A 17,322-nucleotide genomic window follows, 5' to 3' on the forward strand; every position below is an offset into this window, starting at 1 on the left:
GGGCTGACATTTTCATCCCGGTAGGGTTTTTGTCTCTGACATATATACCATACCTATTCTTGTTGTATGTACCAAAAAAAAATAATTCTTAACATACAAAGTAAAAAAATAGAAATAGCCGGGTTGCTATGAAGTTGAAAAATACACCAATTCAGTTCAGTAGAAGAGTAACAATACCTGAAATTGCATCCCATTTCATGGGACCCCATCCTGAAATTACATACCAATTATCTTGTGACTGTGATTTATAGTTGCTGAGAAATGTTATAATAATATTATTTCCGCATGTCCGACATTCACAATTTTATAAAAAGCTGTCTGCAATTTTAGGGTAAATATCTCTATTTGTGAATAAGCCATATCTCAAAAACCTAGGTGACAAAAAATAGACATTAATGTAAAAATCATATCCTTAGCAAATAAAGCTACTAAGGACAGTTGACAAACCCATTAGATTTTGTTTAAAAGAATGTGATTATATTTCGATAAAAAAACTGGGAGAGCAATGCCATTTTGAAGTAAAAACCTGCAAGTGATATTATAATTTGGTATATTATTAAATCTTTAAGGACTTTAGCCACTAACTGTAATTCATAACAAAAGAGAAACAAAACAGCGTAAGAATACCAACCACCTGTTTGTATAGCAGAAACTTCAGCTATTTTCAAAGTATGACGTCGCCAGTTGAAAAGGCAAATAGCATTAAAGCTACAATCATTCTTTGGAACTATCAAATTTCATAAACAATACAATACATCTTGTTGTATCGACAAACATTTCATATTACTCATGGATATCACATCATCCATTGTGTGATACAATGCATCACAATTATTGAACTGTCCCAGAAGATAAAACAACCAAATCCTAGATAATTGAAGAAAACATCTATCATACATGTTTGGTAAAAATATCTTTTCAATATATTTTGCAAACAATACGTTTATAAAGTTCAAAAATTTTTCTTTTGTACCAAGTCATTAGCATATTGAGACAAAAATTTGGGCATTGGAGGAGTTTTTGATAAGTCTCTTGCCTGGTTATTATTTGATTTAAATTTTGACGCTCGGTCTGTCAACATCTCTGGCATGGGTGGTGTAACGTTACTGATGACATCATGGTGGTCTGATAAAGGTTTGAATTCTCTTGGCATGGTAGATATAGTATCTCCAATATTCTGAAAAATAGACAAGAAGTTCAGCAATCACTCACAGAGTTTTGGTTTCATTTTGACCAAGCTTAAAATTGATAAAAAAAAATGTAACATAATATTTTGAATTAAATGTCAAAGTGTTTTTCCAAGTTAAAACTGAAATAAAAGCAGCCCTCTCCTGACAAAGTGTACATGTAAACCAGCTTATTTTTACAAGCAGTTGATGCAAAAGAAAAAATACTTTAAGATCAATTACTGCATAATGGAGTACATGTTAGCAGCAAAATTGAATTCACAAAGTTGAAAACAAGTATCTACAAAAAAATGAGTCAGTTTACAGTATTTCAGTTTTGCATTACTTCTGTTTGCTAGGCACACATTATAGCCCATAATTCAATTTGAAATCTTGAGAAAAATAATCTAGTTTTTGAATAAATTCAAAAGTAATATGAAGTTGCACAGATTGATGTGCTAGGTATACCCCCACTCCTACAGGAAGTTGATATTAGACAGCAACCATAATTGCTTGCAATCTATGACCCATCTATATGAAGCCACAAACCAAATTTGAAATTGATCCATCCATTGGGAGCCAAGATTTTTGTGACACAAATTTTCTCTATCATTTCATAGAGCCAAAAATGTTGAAGTCCGAGAAACAGAAAGTTGATATTGTACAGCAACCCAAATCATTTACAAAGTAGGCCCCATCTATATTATGACTAAGAACCAATTATTAAATTAGAAAATCAATACATCAATTGGGAGCTGAAATAACTGCAACAAAATTGGACAGAGGGAATGACAGACAAGGTGATTCCATTATACCCCTCACTTGTTAAGAGGGGTATAAATCCAAAAATAATGACATTAGATCTCTGATTATCAACAAGGAATGATAACTGAAATACCAGTGAAAATACAAAATATTTCCCTGCATTCCACTTTAAAAGAAAAAGATCCACACATTTTAACTCCAGAAAAGTAAATGCAATATACTTTAACTTTCCAACACTATAAGTGAACATGATCTGTTTTATATGGTCTACAACACCGTGTTAAAGTTTTGCAATTAAAAATGTCTGGCATTTCCTTAAATATACAAAACCAAAACTGTGACAAAAAAGAAAAATCAGGTTATTGACAACTTTACTGTTTTCAGGGCCGGATCCAGACACTTTGAAAAGGAGGGTGCCAACCGAAGTTCCTCAGAAAAAGGGGGTGTGCTAGGACATTATTTGCCATTTTTTGTCAATGTTATGCATGAAAAATGACTAATTTTCCAAAAAAGGGGGAGATAACCCCTACCACCCCCATCTGGTTCTTACAGCCCAATATTTTCTATCAAAGGCAACTGCTGTGAAACTGAAAAATATTGGCAATTTCTAATGACAGCACTATGTCAAATCAACTGTGACCTTGCCGATAAACAAAATAATGTCAGTTTTGAATATAAGGTCAAAAAATTACACCTTGCCCATTTAAGCTCAATGTGGTAATTCATGTCTCAACCTCAAAACTGCCATTATTCTGTATTGTATCATCAATCAAGGCTATACCTTTGAAAGAAAAGTAGGTGGTGCTGGTTCTCTGTTTTCTTTCTGGGCATTTTGGTTGCTCACTGATTCTTTCGTTATTCCTGCCATTTCTCTTAAGTTCTGAAAATTTAATATTAGAGATGAGTTAACATATCAAGAATATTGTTTCAGTATGAATGATTCATATTATTTCTTCACTCAAAGTTATAAAAATTGATTTTGTAAGATGCAATCTTTATTGAGAACAAGTATGCAAAAATATATACTTTCAAAAGTGGAAAAAATTAAAACTACACTGAAGGGGAATGGGCTTCTCTTAATAAAAATTGTAGCAAAAATAATAAAGTATAAATTGGGTGGGAAACCAGTCAAGGAGAGGGGAAGTGTCATTAAGGCCCACTTTGGCCCAATAGTATGAAATATTTTCAGAAATGACAAGACAAAAGTATTTCAGAAAAGAGGAATTTAATGGAACTAACCATAATTTGTATTTTGTTGAAGCCAATCTACATGTACAGTACCTCCAAATTTAGGGAAAGGCCATTCATTTAAAGTGAAATACTTGTAATTTGCAAAGATATATGTATTGTTCAATGTTGGAAGAAACTTATAGGCTAAATATATTGTTATAACTTGCATGCAGACTTTACGCAAAATATGGACAGAAAATAACAAATTTCAGGCATTTTCAGACATTTCACAGACAATAAAATTTGTCAGCACCTAAATTAACCAAAACATTTCAAAATATTTGCAAAAACTGTTCATGATAATCAAATTACTACTATTTTGTGATACTTTTATAACACACAGTTTTGTCTTCAGCAATCTTGTTCATGAACATTGTATTTTGGATTAATTTGACCCTCTTGTTGAATCTATCTCTTTATTTATATGCTAAGAATGTCAAAACTAAATAATATATTTACAGAATATTACAGAAGGACAAGGTGATTCCAATATACTATCCATTCAGTGGGTTTGTTATGATTAAGGCATCTTATGGGACCCCCACCATGTTTTCCCACAACTGATAATGCTCACTAAGTATTGAAATAATAAAAAAAGGATGGTGAAACCAATCTAAACCTAGCCTTGGAAAAAATGAAAAACTGTCTAGACTTATTATTTTTGAAGTCTCTATATGTCAGTTTAAATTATTTTAAACCTGGATATACATCTGTCTTAAGGAGGTAGACCTAGGGTAAGAGACATAACTCATGAAATCAGTGATATGTTTGTATCATATTCAATTTCACCAAAGCCTGTCAAGCTTTCATTTGACACATAATGAAATCAACCCAAGTTTCTTTGATGCTTACATAATATTGATGTAAAATGCTGAATACAAACTTTCCAATGATTTATATGAGTTGTATCCTTTACTGTTGGTCTACCTCCTTAAGGAATTAGATTTTTGAAAGGAATAACATTCAAAATAGCAAAAAACTTCAAAAAAGGGCATTAACTCCAACATGGCTTAACATATCAAAATGAAAATTTGACCACAGATAGATCTCATCATGCTGAACATGTCAGAATTTGACTAAACCTAACGATTTTGGAGATACATGCGAAAAACTACTGTCTGACCCCTATGATCTATTTTTTAAAACAGCGGCCATGTTTTTCTATGGATCAAAAATCCCCACATCAGTTCTATGCACAATACCCAAAGGAACATTCATACCAAGTTTGGTTCCAATTAGTCAAGTGGTGTCAGAGAAGATTTTTGAAAGAAATAACATTCAAAATAGCAAAAAAACGTCGAAAAAACTCCAACATGGCTTAACATATCAAAATGAAAATTTGCTGAACACTTTTATCCCATGTCAGAATTTGGCAAAACCTAATGGTCTTGGAGATGTATGCGAAAAAATACTGTCTGCCCCTATGTTCTACTTTCAGTATCAGCGGACATATTTTTCGATGGATCAAAAATCCCCACATCAGTTCTATGCAGGATACCCCAAGGAACATTCATACCAAGTTTGGTTCCAAGTTTGGTCAAGTAGTGTCAGAGGAGAAGTTTTGAACAATTGTTAATGATGACGACAAGTGATGGCAATAGCTCAAATGGCCTTCGGCCAGGTGAGCTAAAAAGTACATTGCTGTATTTGACAAAAATCTTAAATGCGCATAATGTGAAATCATTATCATTCCCAGGGTACCTATTTTTATGGTTTTTGTGGGTTTGGTTAACCACGAAATTTGGTTCCCAACAAATAGGTTATTCCTATTTGTTTGTATAATGGAGTTTTCGAATCCATCAATTCTTAAATCTGCAAACTGATATTTTTTTCCATTGACCACAAAATTGGTACCCAGGAATGAATATTCTCTCACAGAAATACTGTAAATGTATCAATTTTCACAGATTCTGTCATGTGAACATAGTTGTGGATATCATTTTTCAGTTTCAAAAAATGATTAGCATTAGATACCAATAGTGTTAAATTTCCAGTATTTTCGTGGTTTTCTGTCCACTGAAAATTAGTACAACAGGAAAGTTAATATGTTTACAGTACAGTCATATCATGAGGGACCAAAATAAAAAATAGCGTATATTCTCATCCCTTCTGGACCTAATTTGTTCACCCTCCCAAAAAAAAATTATTTTGATTTTTTTTCCAATTTAGGTTGATTTCTTTCAAACTGAGAGCATTTTTCACTTAAACTGATAAAGAATAAGAAATAAATTCACCTGCCCACTCTTAATTTTGAAAAATGTTTGATGAGAATCTAGGAATTTTTTTATGATGGCTTAAAACAAACAAATCTAAAAAATGTGTCTAAATCATACAAACCCTAATATTACAAGTTAACTCAGGAGTCTGTGGCATCTCATCATAGAGCCTGGCTTGGCTAGATCTTACACAAGGCTCTTTTGGTAACTCAATACCCTTTCCTATTAACTTCCGAGCACTCTCACTTTTAAAGTCTGGAACTTGAGGACTGTCCATAACAGACTGTTGAATGTTATTTTTTAAAGTCAAATCTGTATGAGCAGTTTCAAAATAATCTTTCTTTCCAAGATGTTTGACACCAGGGGTCTGAAACACTGGAGGTTCTGGACTATCTACAGCTAATTTTAACTTTGGTAAATCAGCCCCATATTTCTGTTCTGGGTCATTCAGCTTCTTGTTCGCTGGGGTCAGGAAGTCACAGAATGATGGACTGGCTTCTGAATTGGTAAGAAAAAAATACACTGTCCCATCGTACCATCCGACATGATGTACAAGGAGAAAAAATCAGAAGCAGCAAATGTCAAAATCACAGCTAAAAATACAGTATAGAAAGCATCGTAACTGAAAAATACAGCAGGGATAAAAATTAGCGATCGCCCAGTAGCCCATGGCTACAAGATTTTGAGCAAGGCCACCAAACTTTTGGGTAAACTTTAGTTGAACATGTAGAAAATATTAAACAAAAATATTGTCTTTCCTCACTTTTTATGCCTGTATATATTTGAAAAAGTCGAGATCTGTAAAATTACAGAAGAAGATGTGAGATATTAAAAACTGCTGTCCTACTTAAATTTGTTTAAAACTAAAATATAGTGTCAGTTGTTTAATTGCAATTTTGTGATTTTTTTTTATATCTTAGTAACAAACAGTTGTCTTTCTCTGTCCAAAAATAATCAAGGGAACCAAGATTTTAGCAGAAATAAAAAAAATGTAATCCAGGAACAAAGACCAGACATGGAAAACAGAAACACAACAACAAAGAACATAAAGCAACTCATATAATACATACAAAGTAACTAAAGTAAATGAGCAACTCAGATATCCACTAAAAACTGGGAGCATGGACCAGGTCCACCTGTAACAACAAATATTATTGCTAGAAATGAAGAATGTTTCATCGGAATATCAAAATCAATGACATCATTGACAAAATATATGTAGAAATTTACATCCAGATCACTTTTTTTCATTTTTGCCATGCCTGTTGATATGAAAATAAATCTTAAGATGATAAACAATGAACTCAAGGATGATTTTATGAGGTCATCAAACTAAGCGGAAATCGGATCTGGATTTTCAATAAGCGGAATTCCGCAAATAAGCAGAAACAAATCATCCCTGTAAACTATAATTCCAGTATTACAGGACTATACCTTGATATTTTCCTGGGGTATTGAATGGTACATGTCTACCAAACACGCTTGGCGTCAGTGAAACAAACTCATCTTGATTAAAAACAGATGGTATTCTTGCTTCAGAAGAAGGCTGTTCCTGAAATCTGAAATGTAAAATGTTTTTCTTACAATTCAGCTCAAACACTTCCGTAATTTTTTTTATATTGTCTAGAAAAAGCTATGGCATCTCCATAAAGACCTTACATACATGTACTTTTAATTAGGACAGGAAGAAATCAGACCTGAATATAATTTTGGTTTAATTGCCCATGTTAAGCCATTTTTGTCAGATTCACAGACCCCTCTGGTTTTATCCATTTCAAAGCATTAATATTTTTTACCCAACAACCACCACTTCTCTTATGATAATTTCATTAAACACACCTCTAAAATGTTATTTGAGAAGTTTCTATGAATTTCTTGTTATTTTTGGGGGTTTTTCATAAACAATACTTACTAAGACAAAACTTATGAAAAATCAAAAGAAATCCTTTTTCTGTGTAAATTTCAAATGCTTATATCTCAAAAGCAAGAACACTGACCCATCAGTATTTTTCTCCTTTAATATTCTAGCATAAAAGATCTTAAATATTTCACAACCCTATGAAATCCTTGTTATTCTTAAAGTGAGCAGTGAACATCATTCATGATATTCAGGGACTGGCTTACTTGTTTAATCAACTTATCAAGTTTCAAATGTGACTATAATTTTACTTGCCCAACTTTTGTTGAAAATTCATTACTAAAAGGTTAAAGGAGAATTCATAAGGAAGTGTTACAGGGTCTGACACAAAAGTTTGTCCTATTGCCTGAGACAATTAAAAGTGACATTTGGGCATGTAAAAGGTTAATCTTCCTTGCCAAAAGGACAACCAAATCTAAGATTTTTTACTTGTCCACTGGGGGAAATACAATAAGATAACCAGTAGCCAGAGCATCGTTTTTTGTCACATGGACAGCCTTTATATTATTTATCATTATTACCAGTGATTTAGCTAGCGCTCACCATTTTCACCATTGACGAATGATTTTCGAAAGTGGCAAATTTTTCTCGTGCACAATTCGTCACTTGATATTTCACTCCCCCCAAAAAAATATTGGTAAAAAACCCTCTGATGTTCCGATGACCCCATAATTGACAACTTTATTACCTTTCCCAAGCCAATTAGGGTTTTACAATAAACAATCATGACCAATGTTTTGATTGCATCACCTTTGATCACACCTTGCTTGATCACCTGGTTGAGGCTAATTATCCCGACAAACAAATTAATTAACGGTAATGATTTGTTTGTTGAGCGCTGTGACAGGTTCTCAAAGTACTCAAAGTGTCATCGTATGTATTTAAAATGGAAAGATGTTTGGATTTTTCAATCACAGTTCGAATCGCAACTATGTCTGCCATAACAAACTATTTTAGTTCGTCGTCACATGACAACGTACCTAAAGGTCAAAAGTCTAAAAATAAGTCAACTACTACAAAGAGTCGCAGTGATCGACTTTTAAAGTCAAAATTTAAACCAGAGTGGACAAAGATATTTCCATGCATATACTACAAAGATGGGGCGATGTACTGCCGTGACTGCCAAGATGCCTAAAAGAAAATATACAGAAGCACACCAACACTGCTGATCATAAACGGGCAGTCCAGTCCAAATCCATGAAGCCAGAATTTGAGCAAGGAGTGACTTCAGCCAATAAAACACACGAGTCAGATGTTACTAGCGCACTCAAAAACATATACTGGTTGGCGAGCAACAACTTACCCAACTCAATGTACACCCAAGTGAATGACCTTCTGATACATCATGTACGCGGTAGTTTATATGAAGTTATATTATTTATTAATAAAATAAAAAGATATATAAAGTAAACGTACATGAGACAAAAAACACGAAAAAATGTGTAATTGAAAGAAAGAAATTTTAATTTGATACACATATATAGTATACAGTGTGAAGTAAATGTACATGAAACAATGTATCTAAAAATTATCTAGCGATATCTGATTCAAGAAAGAAAAGACAAAATCATGTAAATTTCAATTTATAAACAATGAAAACAGGAAAACAGGAAAACAACTTAATGTAAAGTAATAATTTATTACATTGTTAGGACATCACATATATGTAGTAATGAGAAACTGAGTTATAGCAGTGTTCAAGGATTCCTATTTCCTTGTTACCCGGGGAAAGTGAAATTTGGGTCAGGGAAAGTTAGGTACTTAGTTACACTTTCCCGTGGCAAGTTGGAAACTTCATATGCTGTAAGGATTTGTTTTGTTTAGAAAGCAGTCATTGACTGTGGGAAAGTTGTTTTTACATGGATTTTTCTGAAGGAAACCTCAATTTCTGAAAAATCCTAAAACACTGTATAGTACAAGTACATGTATATTAAAAAATTCAGATTTTTTCAAAGTTAATAGATTATGAGCTTGAGTATAGAGCTTTAACCCATAAGGTACAATATTTGTTATTTTAAAAAGTGCTGCTGCTAGCCATAGAATATATGTATAAAAAAAAAATATTGTATGTATCTTGGTTCGAACTAGCAAAGAACCAGAAATCTATGAATATCTTATTATAATTTAATTGCAGAAGTAACGCAGTCTCTGATTAGATAAAAAGTGTCTTTATCATCACCTACACCAAATTTTGTAATAACTGTGATATCATCAAACTTTTTTTAATGATTTACTCAGGATTTTGGTACTTATAGTAATATATAAGGAATGACTTATATTTTTTCTGTCTATTTGAAATAACCTCAATGACTGTGGTGCACACTTAAAATGATTTTACAAGGTCAACAAACAAAGCAGAAATTGGCAAAATCGGGAGTAAATATACAGTAAAAAAGAATCCTAACAGTAAAATCTGATTTGAAAAATATAACAGTCAATACTTAAGTAGCACTCCAGATAAGAATCATGCGAAAGATGATTCGTGGGTAAAAAGCCTACATATTTTTATTTTTGATATTTTGTTTGAATTGCCGCAATAAACAGAAATCATTATTCGTTTTTTTCATATAACCCATGTTCTTAGGAGCTAAAATTGTATAGAATGCACTGTAGATTTCAAAATTAAGAGAAATAACTCTGTAAATGACACTCAAATACAATGGAATCTATTGAATTTTCAATGTGGATTATCTCCTAATAGCAGGCAGATTGGAATGAATAATTACACATTTCATAAAATGGACCCATAAAACAGCTTAATTACAAAATTAAAAATATGTAGCCTTTTTGGGGGTGTACTTAAATAAATAAAAACCTTGTGGTGAAGTCTTGTTGTATAACATTACTGAATCCTCTCTTCATTGCCTTTAGTGTATATTTACTAATCCCAAAATCTTCAGGTTGTGGAGTCCTTGATCTATTAGGTTTCTCTTCTTGAGGTGGTGTGGATCTACAAGTAGACATAGATTTACAAAAAATGTGAATGCTCTTAGTAAAAAGCTGAAAAATGTTTACATCTGTGTACAATACAGTCAAACCTTGGTTGCTCAAACTCCAAAGTACCATTGAAATGAGTTTGAGTTATTGGGAGTTCGAGAAATTGAAGTTCATATATTTCCGGAATTTTTCGTTGCTGGTCTGAGTTTGACTATATCCTATAGGAAGTTATGTTAGTTTTCAGATATTTTTCATTCACTTTTGGAAGGTTATGTTGATTTGTGAATATTAAAAATGCTGTGTTTGCTTTAAAAAAAACTTAGAGTTCAAGACAAGTTTCTTGGTTAATAATTTGTTTTCATCTAATTTTCTTTGATGCTTTCATTATGCCGACTATGGAACATTCTTGAACTTTAATCATTGCTATGTTAGATTAAACATACCTAATTAGTGATGACATATATTATTACTTGTAATTAATTAAAATGACACTTTGATTAATGATAGGGTTTCAGTTTTTTCCAACCTTTTATGACCCAAGCTAACAAAATGGCTGACAAGTTCAAATTAGTGAGGATTATTCCTTAGATTTATTGTTGAAATTTGACCAACTAGTCAGTTTGAGTGTTCAAAAAATCCAAGTTTATATTGATTAGATAGGAGAAAAGTTTGGTAAAATCCCAGGTGTTTGAGCCATCCGAGTTTGAGCGAGTGAAGTTGGACTGTATCTAGAAAATTAACAGTACAAAAGGTTAGATGTTTTTGAACCAAATAATTTTGGCAAATTAATTTTCTTTAAATATACTTTTTCTTCAAATTTCATCTAACAAAAATTGATTTGGTGCATACCTGATTGGTTTAAGCAAAATCCACAATAATGGAATTTAACTTGTACCGGTATTTTATTGTCAATTATACATGTACGTGTAGCTTTAACATGTGAATCAAAAGGCTTTAATTCAGTTAGTTGTGCTCTACTTACTATGAGGAGATCTGAATATTCTTTATTTTGAAGTAAAAAAAGAGCCATGTATGTAATTATATAAATGTTTAAAAATCTATAGCACCTAAATACTCAATGTGTGTTGGAAAAATCACAACAGAATTACAATACACCCTGGTTTGATTAAGTCACAGCATATAAAAAGTAAATAATTACTGCTTTTCTTTTTCCTTAGATTCATCTTCCCCAACATTCTCTTTGTTTTCCTCTGTAATTTCCTCTATAGCAGTGTCTGCAATGTATACTTAAATAGCAGTGTTATAAAAATCAGGCAGGTGATTCATGCATGTCATGGTCTATCAAGATTCTATGCCAATGTCTGTCTAGAATCTATGCCATGGTATTTTGAGAATCTATGCCATAGTCTATTGAGATTCTATGCCATGGTCTATTGAGATTCCATGCCACAGTCTTTTGAAAATCTATGCCATAGTCTATAGAGATTCTATGCTACAGTCTTTTGAAAATCTATGCCATAGTCTATAGAGATTCTATGCCATAGTTTATTGTATCAACTCAACAAACATGTTATTAGTTACCTTCCAAGAGAGACCAAACCCTGGTCACTTACAAGACAGATAAAATTTAAAAATATGCACAACAAAATGGTTATTTTAGTCAGTCTGTTATAACATGTATGACATGTTACTACTGACTAAAGGCAGTTGCTAAAACAAGTCTGACTGTACATGTTAATATGAAAATTAAAGTTACATTAAAAATCACCCCTTGATGATGCTTACACTATTCCAGGGAAAAGTGTATGGGTTGGACAGCACTTTTTAAGATTATTTTGGGTGGGGGTGAAATTGCATTATGTAGACTAGCTTCACAAAGCAGTATATAAAATATCTTTACCCTACCGGTGCACCAGGCCTTACTCCCAGTCTTAGTGGAGTCTGACTTGCTCATTTACTTTTGTTGCTTTGTACATGTACATGTTATTTTGGTCATCTTACATTCTTTGTTGTGTTTGTCTGTTGTCCCTGACTGGTCTCTGTCCCTGGATTACATTCTTTTAATTTCCACTGGAATCTTGGTTCCCTTGACTACTCTTTTAAACAAACTTTAAATTTTAACCTGCAGGTTTGAACTCTTTGTATCCATACTGTTTCATAAATGCCTCAATGCTGTGTAGCCTGTTGTTCTGTACATCTATCAGTGAGCGACAGCTGGCCAGCAGCTCATTAAACTTTGTCCCATCAGAGTCAAGAGTGTGGCATCTGTGCCTACCCTCAGTCTGAAATATAAAACATCCACAACAAGTTGTTATATCTGCATTTTTTTTTCACTTTTCTATTTCTTACGGGGTAGACCTATGGTAAGGGATATATCTCTTGAAATCAGTGATATGTTTGTACCATATTCAATTTCATCAAAGCCTCTCAAGCTTTTGTTTGAGGCAGAATAAAATCAATCCAAGTTAATTAGATGCTAAATAATATTGATGTAAAATGCTGAATACAAACATTCCAATGATTTTTAGGAGTTGTGTCCCTTTCCCAATACCCAAGGTCTACCTCCTTAATAGCCCATTATTTTCTATCTCAGACTACTGTCCTGACACTAAAAGACATCAGGAATTTGCAATGCAGCTGAACACAAATTCACTGTGTATAAACAGAACAGAGACAGTCTTGAAGTTCCCAAAAAACATCACATCTTGCCCTATTGATTTACTGTGATACCTTCAGTCTTGACTTCAAAACTACCATTATTTTGCACTTAAATCATGTACATATAAATTCAATTAAAAAGTAAGGGTAGTATTCATAAAACGTTTCATATTATTGCCAGGCTGTGCTGAATTTGTCTAAGCTATAGTTTGACACTGGGTCTTAAGGAGGTAGATCTAGTGTAAGGGACATAACTCTCAAAATCAGTGAAACATGCATGTTAGTATCACATTCAATTTCACCATAGCCTATCAAAGCTTTCATTTGAAATAGAATGAAGTCAGTCCATGTTACTTTGATGCTTACATGAGATTGATGTAAAATGCTGAATACCAACATTCCAATGACTTGTAAGACTTGTGTCCCTTACCCTAGGTCTACCCTCTTAATACAGTTTGGTTGGTTTGAAGACTCAAGTACAAATGTAACTCACATTTCTGTCAGGCATTTACTACAAACACAGAACAGAAATAGAAAAAGGTCCAAAACTAGAGCTGTATGGCTTTGGTTCAGTCCAGACAATCAAACCTGCTTTGCATGTACATAATTTAAAAAAAAAGAAAGACAAATGTTTCTATATCTGTGTTTTGTTTTCACATAAAAGCATTTGGTGTACATGTATTTACAGTATTCATGAGAAACCATGTGTAACTGCTGTTAAAGCTGCATTAGCTATCATTTTTGTAAATATGAAATTTGAATTATTTCTACTAAATTGTAATTTTCTTGTACAATTTCATTTGATATCCACAAATAAAATGCATTACATACATGAAATAGATGTCTATATATTTATTGTCTTGCAGGACAAAAAATCAACCTAGATAAGTACATATGCATGTGACTTCTGGAGACCTTAATCCGCACATGTGCTGTAAAGGTCGTTTCTTTAATAACAAATCTGATTGCAAAGCGAAAGTGGTTATTCAAACAGCAAGGAAGACCAACAGACTCAAGCCGTAGAAGAAAAAAATAAACGCAAGGATCTTTTTGGAATTTATGTATTGAGATATAATGCGACTCAAATATGGTCATTATTTATTTGAAATCTATCAAGAAATAGATGAAATGAAATGAAAACGAGACATGTCCTTACGTGTGTATCTGTTATTGTTATTTTTTACCAAGGTTAAAGTGTTTTTAACCAGGTGAATGTCCATTCAGCAATTTCAGGAAATAATGGCGAAAAATAATTAGATCAGACCTATCGATCTTCTTTGACTTTGATTAAAAAAAAACGTTGTTTTCACAATATTCTGTTTGAATTATCAACATTTATTGCATCAATTGCATTAGTACAAACTTATTTCAATGTGTCAGCCAAAGTCAGTAGAATCAAGAACTGAACAAATTTGGCAGCTAATGCAGCTTTAAAGCAATGACCAGAATACAAAAGAGGTTGGGCTGCCAAAACAGTTGAGTTTAGGATAACTAACTTTTACATCGTACAAAATAACTTCGACACTGAATATTTCTGCATTATTAAAAGCTCACATGTACAAACGTACAATACTATAAATCAAATACTACCAGACCAACAGACATGTAGGGTGAAAATAACTTCCATCCTGCTGGAAAATTCTCATTTCAGTTACACATATAGTGAGAAGTGTAATATTTGAGATTCGGTCTGGCAGTATCATAATCAATTTGGTATTCACTGCATTACATGTATATAACGAGAATAGGTATGGTGTACAAAAATGTATATATCAAAGAGTAATCAAAGGAACCAAGGTTACAGCGGTAAAGAATGCAATCCAGGACAAAGACCAGACATGGAAAAAGACATACACAACAAAGAACATAAAGTAACTAAAATCATACATATAAAGTAACAAAAGCGAATGAGCAACTCAGGACTACACTAAAAACTGGGAGCATGGACCAGGTGCACCAGTAGGGTAAACGTCGTCAAAGAGACAACACATCAGGATGAAAACAATTATACATATTTTTCTTTACTTTCATCTGTTGAATTTCATGTTTAAGATTGTTCAGCTCAATTACAGCTTTTCCGGCAGATCTACTTGACGTCCTGGTCTCAACTTCTTTCTGTAGCTGGACAATTCCATGTTCTATGTTACGACATACTAACTTTAGCTGGCTGAAGAAATTAGTACTAGGATTAGACTCTGCCATCTTTCAATTTTTAATTCTTGCCCTGTTTTTGTGTAAAGACAAAAATAATTGGCACCTGTTCTATTATCAAAAGCAGTTATTATAAAGACAATAACAGTGCACTGACGACATAAAACTGATAAGGTTTTGAACTGTGGGCTATGCTGAGCATTTCACCCATGAAAGCCAAATTTGTGTATCATAGTTCTTGTCAAGTCAGTGCCCCGTTATTGACTTTACTGCAACAAAATTTATAAAGAAAAATGACGAATTAAGCATGAAAAGCAATGTAATCTATTTGAAGCAGACAACACCCTGGTAATATCAGAACAAAGAAATGTTTGTGAAAAAATGCATATTTTAAGATGTGAAACAAAACTAACATTTGAATCAACATCAGGCTTAAAATCTTGTTTCATTCATAAAATATTTTTCATTCCATGAAATGAATAACCGTGTTCAAATGGTTTCACATTTTTAAAAGTAGCCAATTCATGGTGTTTTCCTTGGAAATACATGTGTAGGTTTTATACAAAGTTTTATCTACATGTAGATTTTTGAATACATATAACTAGGATTTTTTACCACTTAATAAATGGTCAGTATACATTTGTAGTTAGTTGAACTTCCTTTAGGTAATTACATGTGATATTTTTCATCACTCATATATGTATAAATAAACTTACAGAAACTTCGAACATGTCAAATGCTAGATATGCTAGAAATACAATAAATATGCATTTAATTTTTGTGCATTCATAATGGTAAGTGTTTAGTGTTCTGTTTTTGTGTTATCTTCATGTTGGAACCAAAACTTTCCTTTATTACCCTAAAAAGAATCTAACACTACCAGTGCCATTTTTTCACTACATTAAAGGAAAGGTCAATTTAAATGCTAATGCAGACACATATTACGAAATTAATCTTGTTTTGTCCAAACCTACCAATACACCAATATATACCATATTAACTGCCTTAATTGTAGAGAATGTTATATTTTGGTGTGTTTAATTTTGGCACTTTTAAGAGAGGTGCCACATAAACCAAAATAAAACTATGGCCAAAATTTCCCAATTTACAGAATGTTTACAACTTAAAGTTAATTTGTTACTTCAGCAATACTTGAGGTTGGATGCCAAGGATTTTTCTAAAATTTTGAAATTTAACATTGAATATACATGTACAATGTACCTGTATGTATCCATCTTCAAATTAACATGAAGTTTACAGTAAAAATACACTTGTTTAATATTCACAAGATAAATATTGTACAAATGGTTACATGCAATGATTATGAAAGGTTAAATTTTGAACTAACTTCAGAAAAAAAAATCCACTTTCCAAAGGCTTATTTTTCCTCAGTGCAGAAAACAGTTAACTACCGTCATACAGTGAGACCCCACGGCCACGGTAGCAGCTTAAACAGATAAAGGGCACCTATTGAGAAAACAGAAAGGCGACAAGCAGAGAAATATTAAGGATGGTTGTCCGTATTGGCATAAACATATTGTTCGTTAATTTATGTTTTGTGAATCCACATACAAGCAGTTTCTGCATAGATATTCTTAATGGTTTTTCTTTCTGTGGGTTTCTGTTTTCAAATTTTCCGCCAACCGGAAAATGACTAAATCGTAAACGAGACACGGTGAAGTGGATTTTCCCGGATTGTAAAATAGCTTTTATTACCACGAGTATTTTTCGATACCTTTTTGGCTATAACTTAAGTTTTTTGAATGGATTTTAAAAATCTAAATTGATTTTTGAAGAAGAATAAAATTGCTTTTAAATGATATAAGTTTTTTTTGAAAAAAAATGATAAATAATAAAGCGAATTTCTCAGTGACACATAAACGAACTTTTTCTGACGAGAATAATGATAAAAAGAATGAAGTTTAACAAAGATAAAGAGAACGGAGCCTGTCCTTGAGCCTTTTCTGTTTTCCCCCACTGCGACACGTATACCTCTTGAATAGCGCGTTCCCGCTTAAAATATTTATTTGCTGTTTTATGTGTATTAAAACTAGATGTATACGCATGTTTCCTATTTTGTGACACTGTATACGTATATATATGTATACATTCATATTCGGTGATACCCCCACTCCCATCCCCAGTAAACCATATAGGGTACCCCAGAAGTCATTTAAGTATTCAGATGGAAACACAAAAAAGGAGAATATAATAAAGTCTTGGCGTCCTGTGTCTAAGTCTTTGTAAAAAAATGGAGGTGTGATTGGACTATAAAGCAGAAAATTCGATCGACGTGCGTTAAGAATTCTTGAACTCAACT

General features: G+C 32.7%; 1 protein-coding gene across 3 annotated transcripts; it reads right to left on the reverse strand.

Annotated features, from left to right (window-relative positions):
* Positions 1-894: 894 nt before the first annotated feature.
* LOC148613724 (uncharacterized) lies at positions 895-16,681 on the reverse strand. Of its 3 annotated transcripts, none has more exons than XM_088587272.1 (9): positions 16,575-16,681; positions 14,877-15,075; positions 12,316-12,475; positions 11,392-11,479; positions 10,111-10,245; positions 6,812-6,936; positions 5,499-5,875; positions 2,713-2,811; positions 895-1,177 (listed from the first exon to the last, which is right to left on the reverse strand). In XM_088587272.1, exons 2-9 carry the CDS (start codon positions 15,051-15,053, stop codon positions 953-955), a joined length of 1,386 nt encoding a protein of 461 aa, XP_088443398.1. In that variant the 5' UTR covers positions 15,054-15,075; positions 16,575-16,681; the 3' UTR covers positions 895-952. The 3 variants fall into 3 exon arrangements, with proteins under 3 accessions (XP_088443398.1, XP_088443399.1, XP_088443400.1); XM_088587273.1 differs by having other exon boundaries at positions 11,392-11,467; positions 16,575-16,680; XM_088587274.1 differs by having other exon boundaries at positions 14,877-15,018; positions 16,575-16,641.
* Positions 16,682-17,322: the final 641 nt, after the last annotated feature.

The sequence above is a fragment of the Perna viridis genome, chromosome 6 (genome assembly GCF_037379345.1).
Source record: "Perna viridis isolate PV_CMFRI_1.1 ecotype Kerala chromosome 6, ASM3737934v1, whole genome shotgun sequence".
NCBI classification, from domain to species: domain Eukaryota; kingdom Metazoa; phylum Mollusca; class Bivalvia; order Mytilida; family Mytilidae; genus Perna; species Perna viridis.